General features: G+C 46.0%; 1 protein-coding gene across 1 annotated transcript in view; it reads right to left on the minus strand.

Moving 5' to 3' along the window:
* plekha7b (pleckstrin homology domain containing, family A member 7b) overlaps window positions 1–12,012 on the minus strand; it is a gene marked incomplete at its 3' end in the record, with an annotated part of 266,506 nt that overhangs the window by 25,038 nt on the left and 229,456 nt on the right. The window contains 2 exon segments of the mRNA XM_084308243.1: window positions 203–336; window positions 4,012–4,230. Of these exon segments, the coding sequence (XP_084164369.1) occupies window positions 203–336; window positions 4,012–4,230 (353 nt within the window).

Consider the following 12,012-nt stretch of genomic DNA (forward strand, 5'->3'; position numbering starts at 1 on the left):
AGGCTACCCGGCACTGTCCGCTTCCATTCATTGTGCTAAGCTAGGCTTCAACGTGCAGCCGGATAGCTTTCTACTGAACGCACAGAGAGGAAACTGGTGTCTATCTTCTCGTCTCTCTCTGGTGAAAAAGACGGTAAGCTAATTTCCCCAAAATGTCGCTGTGTTCCTTTAACATTGCGGTGGAGCTGACAGGGTATCTCACCTGGACTTGGCCAGGATGCTCTTGATGCGCTCCACCTTGCGGTGCCGCTCCTCCAGCTCCTGGGGACTGAGGGGCTCCTCGGGCTCAGAGTCCACGTAGCGCTCCGGGATGAACACCTTCGGGGGCTTGGACAGCTGCACACAGAAGAGGAGCGTCCGGTTCTGTATCTCTCTCTCCATAGTGTGGACCAAAGATTTGGGATGTCCGATATTATCGGCCTACCGATATTGACATAAAAATGTGATATCGAAAAATATCTGTATCGGTTTAAATTTTAAATTTTTTTTTACATTTATTTAACCTTTATTTACCCAGGCAAGCAAGTAAGAAAAAAGAATTATTTTATTTATTGTCAAAGTATGCATAATGCTGTGTTAATTACACGACAAGAGATATGTAATGTTAATTACCTGATATTATTACGTTTTTGGGGGGGGGGGGGAATCCTGCATATAATTATCGGTATCGGTTGATATCGGTTGATATCGGTATCGGAAATTAAGAGTTGGACAATATCGGTATATCGGTATCGGTAAAAAAGCCAATATCGAACATCCCTACCAAAAATACATCTCAGAGTCCACACGGCCCTCATTCCACACAGCAATAGGGGGAGGTGTAGTGGTGGTTACGTCATTGCTGTTCCTGGCCGGTCCACCCATCGCAAAATTGCAACGTATTTCCCCATTGCCCATTTCTAAATCGACACGTTTATAAAAACAAATAAAGCATGAATATTGGCACGGTGTACCTTTCTGTGCGTATTCATCCACAATCTATAGCTCAACGTGAAAATATTCGCAATTAATCGTAAAAAAAAATTGTCAACCAAAAATGCTTAAAGCCCAACCTCCAGGTTAAACCCTACTGATCAATTATGGGTAGTTTACATCATTGGTATATAATTTCATTATTTATTTTTTTCCATTTGACACCGGAAATGCCACTCTGAAAGAGTTAAAAAGGTCAATGCACGAATAACATGCACGCGCGAATCAAAAAAGCTTATCAAACGCCGACGTCACTACAGGTGCATATTAATGAGCCGAATCTAAAAGCTAGCACGGCCTTGACGTCACTTCAGGAAATGCCTTGCCCGTCCGGGTCATAGTACTAGTTCAATGGTGGCCCACTCGGTGCATCACAGTTAGCCTATATAGCTCCGCCGTCCCTGCTGCCTACAGTTGGGACCACTACACTGACGTTAGCCTATGGTTCTCTCCTCTTTGTGTGCCCCCGTCCTCGCGGGTGTCCTGCGGAGGAGCTTGTGGACGCGACAACAGCGGCGGCCGTTGTTAGCTCATAGCTATCGTGTTTGTACCACTAGCCTTTACGGGCTCGAGCACCCTACAGGCTGCCACCATTGTCGCCGTTGTCGCGTCCATGGCCCCCCAGCAGGGTACCCGTGGGGACGGGGTGTACAGAGAGGAGAGAACCATTTTGGGTCGGCCGTTCATGCCGGCCAGCGAGCCGGATGTCGGGATATTTTGTTAGCACAATAGCTACCAAGCTAAGCTATGTTAGCTACTAACGTTATAAACACAATATGTGTACAACGACACAATGATTTACATTATTACAAATATGGTAACGTGGTTGTGGCTTTAGAGATGGGTGGCTATAATCACGGAGCAATAGTGTTAGGTGAAACAGATACATTTTCATTCGGCTAGTAGTAGCAAGCATATCAGTGCCTGCCACTAGCTGTGTGTGACTCTCAGCGCCCCCTGGTGAGCCCCCTGGTGCCCTGCACCTGTTGTGACGATCATTTCGATTACACACGCACGTTATGAACCATTGATTAAAATATGCACGTGCGTGGTGATTGTGTTGGGCAGACAAAATGTTTGATAAAAACACTAAAACTGGGTCAATTTCAATACTTTTTTTTCCATTCTTCATGAAAGTCACTGTTGGCCTAGTCCACATTGTTTATTGAACAAAAATACAACGTGAAGGTTGATCTTTAAACAATAATGTTAGTGATATAAGGGAATATAATCCATTAATATTAGGGATGTCCGATATTATCGGCCTACCGATATTATCGGCCGGTAATGGCATAAAAATTTGATCGGTATCGGTAAAAAAGCCAACATCGAACATCCCTAATTAATATCCATTAATCCATTAATAAAGCCAATAATCCATTTTCCCAATGATAAATCCCTATACGGGTGGACCTCGCGGGCGGTCCAAAGTGACGTCAGACTACACCTCCCTATAGACCTTGTAGACTCAACCACTAAATGACTTATTCCACAATATTGTGTGTGTGGTTGAGTCTTCTTGGTCATTATTTCAAATTCTTTAATACAATAAGTACAGATAGCGTCCTAGTGGTGTTGTTGTTGTTGTTGTTGTTGTTTTCTTAAGGCCGCAAAGGATTTGTGGACATTTAAAGGGAATACCACACTATTCTGTATGAATTCACATTATCATCGTGACCTTGGACACAATAACTAACATTTGTGGAGATAAACAAGCCTCTCTGAGGGAAGCCAGACTCTTGTTTGTCATGCTGTCGAGATACACAGCCTGGAGGCGCTCCATAGACAATAACCGGGAAACCGACTGGGGACTAAATGGAATTAAGCAACGATATACACACGAGGTCGTGTTAAAGTCAGATATTGGTGCTGCTGTCATTGTGAACAGGAGGCCAAGGGCAATCGCCAACGGCAATATCCATCTAGGGCTTGACCTTGAGTGTATATATATTATAAAGGCTGTTCACTTTGGTATAACATTTTCATTTTTTACCATGTTTACCCAGTGTGGCTTTGTTAATCATTGTCCCCAGACATCACTTGCCCCCCGGAGCACGAGTTCACAAAGGAAGGTTTTTCACTGAATGATTCAGGGCTTTTATTTGAGGCTTTTATTTTCTCAACTATCCATTACTGGAAATAGGCAGCAATGACAGATCCCAGCGACACAGAAATTATATTTTTCCTATTATATTATATGATTATCTTTTTTTTTTGTGGTATTTTTATATTTAGTTGGCATATTTGACAAGTAGGATGTTCAGACAACAGGACAACTGAATATAGTAGGTTACATCGCTGCTGATCACCCCTATGGTTCTAAACAAAAAAAACGATTGCCTACATACTGTAAACATGTTGCTTTTAAAAATGAGTTATTTGTCTCAGATGATATTATACACACACAAGATGCTGGGCTGAGTACGTCATCATAGAGGAGAGTAGTGTCCTCATACTACAACATGTTCAATGTATGTTTTGATCCCATGTGGAATTTTGTCAGGTCAAAACGATTCAATTTTAGTTTGATTATAATTTTTTATTTTTATGTTGGACACACAGCATTGCTTTCATACCGCCAAACCCAAACACAGGTTTAGTTTACTAAGCAACATTACCCAGCTAACCGGTAATGAGATAATATTATTAGATGTTCCTCTTCTGTTGAGATAAATATTATATGTTCCTCTGTTGAGATAGATATTATTAGATGTTCCTCTCTGTTGAGATAAAGATGATTAGATGTCCCTGTGTTGAGATGAGATTATTAGACGTTTATCCTTGTGGGGATAAAGATTATTAGATGTTCCATTTTGACGAGATAAAGAATATTAGATGTTCCTGTGTTGAGATGAGATTATTAGACGTTTCTCTTTGTGGGGATAAAGATTATCGGATGCTCCTGGATCATTGTACCTCATTTTCGATGGTTTACTGTTTCGCTTTGTTGAGACAGTTCGCTGTATTTCTATCTCTTCAGGCCAGCATGGTGACTTGTAGCCACTTTTAAGGTCCCAGACTCCCAGTGATTTACCATACCTCTTTGTTGAGGTCCAAGTCGTAGTCTAGTGGTTCCAGGTCAAGCTGGGGGGTGGTGGGGGTGGAGCGGAAGCTCAGCCATTCGTCGGAGTGGGAGCGGGGTCTCTCCGTGTGCTCGGCGGGTCTCTCCTCGCCCTGGACGCTCCTCACGCCCTGCGCCTCCTCCCCCTGCACTGCCCTCTCCAGCAGCTGGAGGTCAAACTCCTGCTCTCGCCTCCACTGGACAAGGGCACACAGGGAAACAACGGTGAGATAAATGACGGGACGTTGCAATTCAGCTTGTTCGTCAAATAATGGTCAAATTGTTCTCTTTCAAACATGCGCTCGGTGTTTCACTATATGGGGTTCGCCTCTGTGCGTCGTTCTCAGAAGCCCGGTAGCGTGAATATTTTCCCTAACGGAGTTGTATTTCCGCGTTCGGTTTTTGCGTGATCTGATTGGCCACTGACGTTTCTGGTCATGTGACATCTGCGCCAATCGCGTGACGCCTGTTTCTGCGCCTATTTCCGCTTCTAACAGCCTGCAAACTACCTAACGCCTAGTTCTATCACTGGTTAAGCTTAGGCGACTCTTTCGAAGTTGGTTATGGTTAGAGTTTGGAATCAGGGCTGGTGTTCTATCGCCCTGCTCTAAGACAAACTCTAACCTTAACCAACTTCGAAAGAGTGCCTAAGCTTAACCAGTGATAGAAACAGGCATCACACGATTGGCGCAGATGTCACATGACCAGAAACGTCAGTGGCCAATCAGATTGCGCAAACCGAACACGGAAGTGCAACTCCGTTAGAAATATTCACGCAGCCCCGGTATCATTACACCAGCCCTGACTCACGAGGAGTCCTCTCCCATACTGTATATATGGCTGACGTCACAAGGCCATTCAAAAACATCTCCTCGCTTCACTCAGAAAGCATCTTTCTCGACACTACTGCTGCCCACCGAAAGTCTAGCTTAACGGTCCAAAGATTGAGCTAATCGCTAGCTTCCAAGTAGTGGCGCAAATCCCAAAGGTTCCAGAGAGAAACTAAGTACACACTATTGTTAGCACACCAGCTAATGTTAGCGTACTGTATATATTTTTGGTTTGTCATCCTCCATATAGCAGATAGAGCCTACAAGTTTGTTGCCACGATGGCTAGGGCCCTGTGAATGCCTCATCTCTACTCCTGGCATTCCAAGCTGAGTAACAGGAGCAGATGACCGCTTCTCCACACAGTCGGAGCTGTCGGAAGACATTTGTGTCGTCACTGATCACTGCCTGCGCCTCACCAGATGTACCGTTCAGTCGCTCGTTCAGTCACCCAGGAGAGAGGGCACGGTGACTTTAACCTCCCAGATCTGTCTGACGAGGAGAAGCGTAAACGTCCTGGATGATGGAGTTGACCCCAAGGGGCTTTTCTGCACCTCCGTTGCCACCATTCAAAGATGGTGTGAGGAGGAGGAGAGGGAGGGGGAAGCCCTGCAGCTGTCTCCTTAGGAAGATGCAGTCACGGCACCTACAGCGTCAAGGGCGGCATGGTGGTGTAGTGGTTAACACTGTCGCCTCACAGCTAGAAGGTCCAGGGTTCGATTCCCGCTTGGAGGACCAGGTTGCTGTGTTGCCAGGTACCCGGGTGATATTCCGCTAAGATAAACCCAATGGAAAAAGATGCAGAACAGATTGCAAAAACGCTGTCGCGGACAGGAGCACTTGGATTGGTCCACCCGGGCGTGGCCCCACGCTGCAGCCCATGTCTGCTCCCGGCTGCCCTTGGGGATAAGGACGACAGAGACATTTCATCGGCGACTCAGTGCATGTGTGTGTGTTCCTGTGGGTCGCCTGTGTCTGTTAATCTGATGACAAATAAAGACTTCTACTTCTACGGTCTCACCACTCCCCAAGGCGGTGCCACAGCTTTGCCCCTCTGACGCTGGTCCTAGCCAGGGTGCGAGAGAGAGAAGCTTATGACTTATCCCGATAGCTCCACATTGGCTGCAGAAACACTGGCTGGCAGAGATGCGTCTCTACATTTCGTAGCTCCATTTCTGCAGACCCCTCTCTGATTGGTTGAACTCCATTTCTGCAGACCCCTCTCTGATTGGCCACAATGCCCATGTGACCGCGGCAGCGCGAGAGAGCTGCAGTGCGGAAATAGGTTGCATTCTATTGCCATTCTCTGCGACAAACTCTAACCTTAACCAACTCCGAAACAGCGACTAACTTAACCCTTCTAACCTTAACCAACTCCGAAACAATGCCTAACCTTAACCCTAACCTTAACCAACTCCGAAACAATGCCTAAACTTAACATGCCTAAACTTAACCGGCGAAAGAATGCATGTTCAAAAAAAAAAAAAATGAAGGGAATCGAACTTGTCACCAACGCACCGCAGGATCCACAGCAAGGCGGCGAACCAGTTGAGCTAGTCGTCGACCTCGATAACCTTACGCGCACCTCCCTCGCGTACCTTAGAGAGGGGCTTCACTCAACCAATCAGAGAGGGGTCTGCAGAAATGGAGTTCAACCAATCAGAGAGGGGTCTGCAGAAATGAAGTTCAACCAATCAGAGAGGGGTCTGCAGAAATGGAGCTACGAAATGTAGAGACGCGGCAGAGATCATTCAGCTTCTCTGCAGCCAGCCGTGGCCCCTCCCCTTACACAGGGACCTTCTCTCATAGGCACAGGTAGCCAGCCGTGGTACCTCCCCTTTACGCAGGGACCTTCTCTCATAGGCACAGGGAGCCAGCCGTGGCCCCTCCCCTTACGCAGGGACCTTCTCTCATATGCACAGGGAGCCAGCCGTGGTCCCTCCCCTTACACAGGGACCTTCTCTCATAGGCACAGGGAGCCAGCCGTGGTCCCTCCCCTTACACAGGGACCTTCTCTCATAGGCACAGGGAGCCAGCCGTGGCCCCTCCCCTTACGCAGGGACCTTCTCTCATAGGCACAGGGAGCACTTAACCCCTAATTTCTCCCGATGTGCAGGCTGGCACCTTGCATGGTTGCCTCTGCCGTTGGTGTGTGAACGTGCGAGTGAATGGGTAAAATGTGAGGAACAAATTGTAAAGCGCTTTGGAAAAAAACGCTATATAAATGCAGCCATTTACCATTTACCATTTACTATTTACACACACACACACACACACACACACACACACACACACACACACACACACACACACACACACACACACACACACACACACACACACACACACACACACACACACACACACACACACACACACACACACACACACACACACACACACACACACACGCACGCACACACACAACAGCATGCATCAGTGAGGCAGCCAGGTGAAGTGTAGAGACAGCATGCTACTTGAGACCAATATTGTTTTTCACGATGACTGCACAATTCCAAGTTTGGAAAAATAAATGGACTTGGTTTCAAAGCCACATTCCACAGCTCTGATGGGGGAACATCTTGGGTTTAACTTCATTTATGTCTCACAAGCACTCCCAAATGGTAAATGGTGCATGTATATAGCAGCATTTATCCAAAGCACTTTACAATTTGTTCCTCACATTGTACCCATTCACTCGCACATTCACACACTGACGGCGGAGGTCGACCATGCACGGTGCCAACCTGCTCATCGGGGGAAATTAGGGGTTAAGTGTCTTGCTCAAGGACACAATCGAACCAGGAACCTCTGGATTACCAGACGACTGCTCTACCTCCCGAGCCAATATGAACGAGCCTGGCACGTCAACTGAATGACCGCTTCATTCTCCTCCACTGAGGGAATATATTTTTTTTTTCAATATTTTTCAAGTGCTGAAGAGCAGCCAGGAGGGCCTCCGTGTTTTGGGTCACGCTGCATCAGACTCGGGAGCGGGATGAGACAGGAGCCCTTCAGCGGCCGAGCGTCTCTCCCTCATCATCCCCTTCTCTCTCCTCTCCCCTTATTTTGCTTTGTAAATAATCAGCTGTAGACAGCTTACTTTTGGCACTTGCTTGCTTTAAGGGGTTGAATAGGCAATAGTCTTCACAATGAATGAGCCGTTTCAGCTCCGATCTGTGCTGTTTCCTCGACTGAGGATTATATATATATTTTTACTATTTTTTATATATTTTGTTTTACTATGCAAAGTTACCAGTTGCCTCTTCCAGTCAGAGGCACGGACCGTTATTACAGGCTGTAGTTAGACATGCCTGGCATGATCAAATAATAGAAAGATTAGCAACACCAGTGATATGTGTCAAAATATAATTTTACAATAGATTACATGACGGCATCTTTGTGACAAGTCAAATATGAACTGCACTTCCCCCCAAAAGGGTTGCATATGCAACCATTTTGCTCGCAATCTAGAGCCCTGAAAAATAAAGTGAGATGCTCAAGTTATAATATCCTTATATCCGTTGCATAACATGGTCTTAAAAATGACAATAAAATAGTTTATCCCAATTATTTCTGGGACAATATAGTGTCCAACAAAAGTAGTTATTGTGACAGGCCTACTTTTCAGTGTTCGGTACCTGCGATTCTGTCTTTCTTACAAGAGCTCTTGGATAACGGGAAACCCTTCTCCACTATCAAGGTGTACATTATGCAGGTCATTTCAGCCATGTGGGGTTTGGAGATGTGACTGTATCTGTCATTTTATGAGGGGAGCTCGCAGGCTGCGGCCACGTATCCAAACAACTTGCCCCTTCATGGAATCTCACTTTCCCTTGGATCAGGCAGATCTAAGGAAGAGCCCTGCTGAATCAGTGTTTTTCACGCCATCTCGATGCATGTCTTCAGTGTAAGGCTGTCCCCGAAGCCTGTTTTTGGGATTCGAACTTCGTCAGGGTCTTTCGAACGGATGTTCGAACCTTCGTTAATAAAAATACAAAAATAAAAATAAAGAGTTTGAATAAAATTATTTTGAATACTTTTATTTTTATTTTATTTTTTTTATTATCCTCAAACTAAATCCTCAATTTGAATAAATTGATTAATCTGATTAAATTAGTATTTTCTTTTTTATTAAATCAACTTTCCAGCCCCAGACCCAGCCCAGGGAGAAGCCCCAGCCCAACTAAATCAATTAAATCAACTTTCTTTAATGAATATAACTCATCAGTTAACGTATAATACTATAATATTAGTGTAGCCTAATCTTTATCTGCAACTGTGAAGAAAAAACCCATTGATTTAAACAGAATGAATAGAAAAAAATATAAAAGAAATAAAATCGATATTTTTATTTATTTATTATCAAGAATAAAAAATTCAAATGCTGATTTAGAATTCGAATGTCAACGTAACGAACGAAGGTTCGAACGTTGGAACGTTTGGGCTCAGCAATACTTCAGTGTCTCCAAGGGGATGCAAAGGTGGCACCACGCCATAACCCGGCATTCAAACACAAGAATCCCAACCTGGTGTGTCTTCCCCTTGAGTTGGCAGCGTTCCACCGTCCTCCTGGGAGCAGCACTGTGCATTTACATGGACAAGACTAGGGCGCGTTCACACCTACCCTGTTTGGTCCACTTTAAGTGGACCATGGTCCCTTTCGATCAATAGTCCGTTTCGTTTTTGTACAGGTGTGAACACAAACCGAACTATTTTGAGGACCAAACAACCGAACCATGGTCCTCTTGAAAAGTTGGGACTCGGTTCGTTTCAAAGTGGACCATGGTGCGTTTGCCGTTGGTGTGAACGCGATCCAAATTTATATAGTACCCAATCTAGAGCAAATGAGTGACAGACGCGCGGACAGTCTCTCTCTCTCTCTCTCTCTCTCTCTCTCTCTCTCTCACTCTCCTCTCTAGACTCGCGCCGCTCGCGGACAGTCTCTCTCTTCCTCTCTCTCTCTCTCTCTCTCTACTCTAGACTCGCGCCGCGCGGACAGTCTCTCTCTTCCTCTCTCTCTCTCTCTTTCTCTCTCTCTCTCTCTCTCTCTCTCTCTCTCTCTCTCTCTCTCTCTCTCTCTCTCTCTCTCTCTCTCTAGTCGACTTGCGCCGTGCTCGTAATAGTATCTCTCTCATTACGCTGCCGGCAACTGTTTACGTTTGTGAGTGCTATAGTCCAATAGATGCGACTGTATGTCCTTTGTTTACAAATTAGATCCGCACCAAAAAGGGTAGTGTGTGAACGCAGACCCAAATCAAACAATGTATCATTTTCACATTTGGTCCACCAGAAAGTCCGGACTATCCCCGGACTTTCAGGTGTGAACACGCCCTAAGGAGGAAGGTAGGTTGTTTGTGTCCTGGACTAAAGCCTCACACAGGTAAGCCTATCGCTAAACATCCTCTCTCCCGTTGGATAGTGGGAGCTATTGCTTTACCCTACAGCAGCGAGGGGCTTCACCACACATTTGGCCTGTGTGTGCGCTCCACCAGAGGAATGGCACCGTCCTGGGCCCTGTTTAAGACGGTAACCGAAAGGTTTTTCTTTACTTGCCTTCACATAGTACTCCACAGCGACAAGCACACGCAATAGGCCGTCACTTATCATACCCTTGTCTTGATGTGTTTTCACGTGTGTTAGAGGGTCTGAGTGTGTGATGGAGTGAGAGGGAGAGTGCATTCAAGTGTATCATACGGAAAGCTAGCCCCAGCTCCCATGCCACACATCCTCAACTGAAGAGGGGGGGGGGGGGTAGATGGGGAGGGGGAGTAGAGGGGAGAGGTCCAGGTTCTCTTCCACATGGATCTCTACAGTTGGTCCCGGGCATCTTTGTGCTTACATGTCAGAAAATCGAACACTGCAGAATCCACTATTATGTAGCCTACTGTATATTTACCGATACACATGTAATGAAGAAAAAACATGGCAAGAATCCTCATTAGCAAAATGTTTATTTCTGATTTGCAAACCACTACATTAAATATGCAGTGAGAGAGGAGGACGACGGAGTAGTAGATACTTAGCGATCACACTGTAACTTTAACTCACTCTTCATCCCGTACGAAACGGGGGCAGTCAAAGATGTGTCGACGCGCGAATACATGGCGCTTGGAGGCGTCGCCTCGCGCTTCACTTTACGAACACAGGAAAGCGGAGGCGGGGACAAACCAAGACGGGCCGATAGAAACATGGCAACAGCCGCTCTAGCGGGATGGAATGGCAAACGCAAAAAGAAAAACGCTGCTAGAGTTCTACAATGATCATTATTTATATCAGAAAATAAAGTCATTAGGCGGCTGGGTGGCGCAGCGGAGATTGCGCTCGTCACCAATGCGAGAGACTCCGGTCTCGAATCCGGGTGTCAGCATTGCCTCCGGCTTGGGCCAGCCGTCATACTAACTCGTTTGGCTGAGTTAGCGGGAGGGAAGTCGATGGGTGGTAATCTGGCGTTGTGGACAGCGACTCCTACAGGTCAGGTCTGGGCGCCTGCACAGCAAAAGACAGGAAGTGGTGAAGGCAGCGTGACCTCCCACGCGTTACACTTCACCAATGAGAGTCCTCGCTGCCAGGTGAGAAGAGAGCCGCTGGCTGTCTCCGCTGGTGTCAGAGGAAGCATGTGGTAGACATCAGGGCTCCCTAGACCGACCAGTAGGGGGCACATGCACACAACCACCAGGTAGGGGAGGGGGGAATTGGCATAATGACAACAAATTGGGATGGGAGGAAAAAGCACAGAAAATCAGGCGGAGAAAAAGAGGATTCAATTTTTTTTTTTTAAATAAAGTCATCTATATGAATGTTTTTAGAAATATACGTATCATATGCACTCTCTCTCTCACGCACGCACGTGCACACACACACACACACACACACACACACACACACACACACACACACACACACACATAAACTAGACGTCTGGCACAACAACACGAGATTAAAGACAAAGTGGACATTGGAGGAGAGAGCATTAGTAGCTGTGGTAGTGGAGGGATGGAGCTGAGGTATAAAAAATAAAGGGTCAGAGAGCTGAAGCCACATTTATAAAGAGGACAGTGGAGGATGGTAGCTGGGTGTTAACAGTGTGATGTTCTACATGAGCAGAGGCAACAGCAGCATGTTATGTTATCTTATGTTATATGTTATGT

The sequence above is a fragment of the Notolepis coatsorum genome (genome assembly GCF_963971535.1).
Source record: "Notolepis coatsorum genome assembly, chromosome: 2".
Taxonomy (NCBI): domain Eukaryota; kingdom Metazoa; phylum Chordata; class Actinopteri; order Aulopiformes; family Paralepididae; genus Notolepis; species Notolepis coatsorum.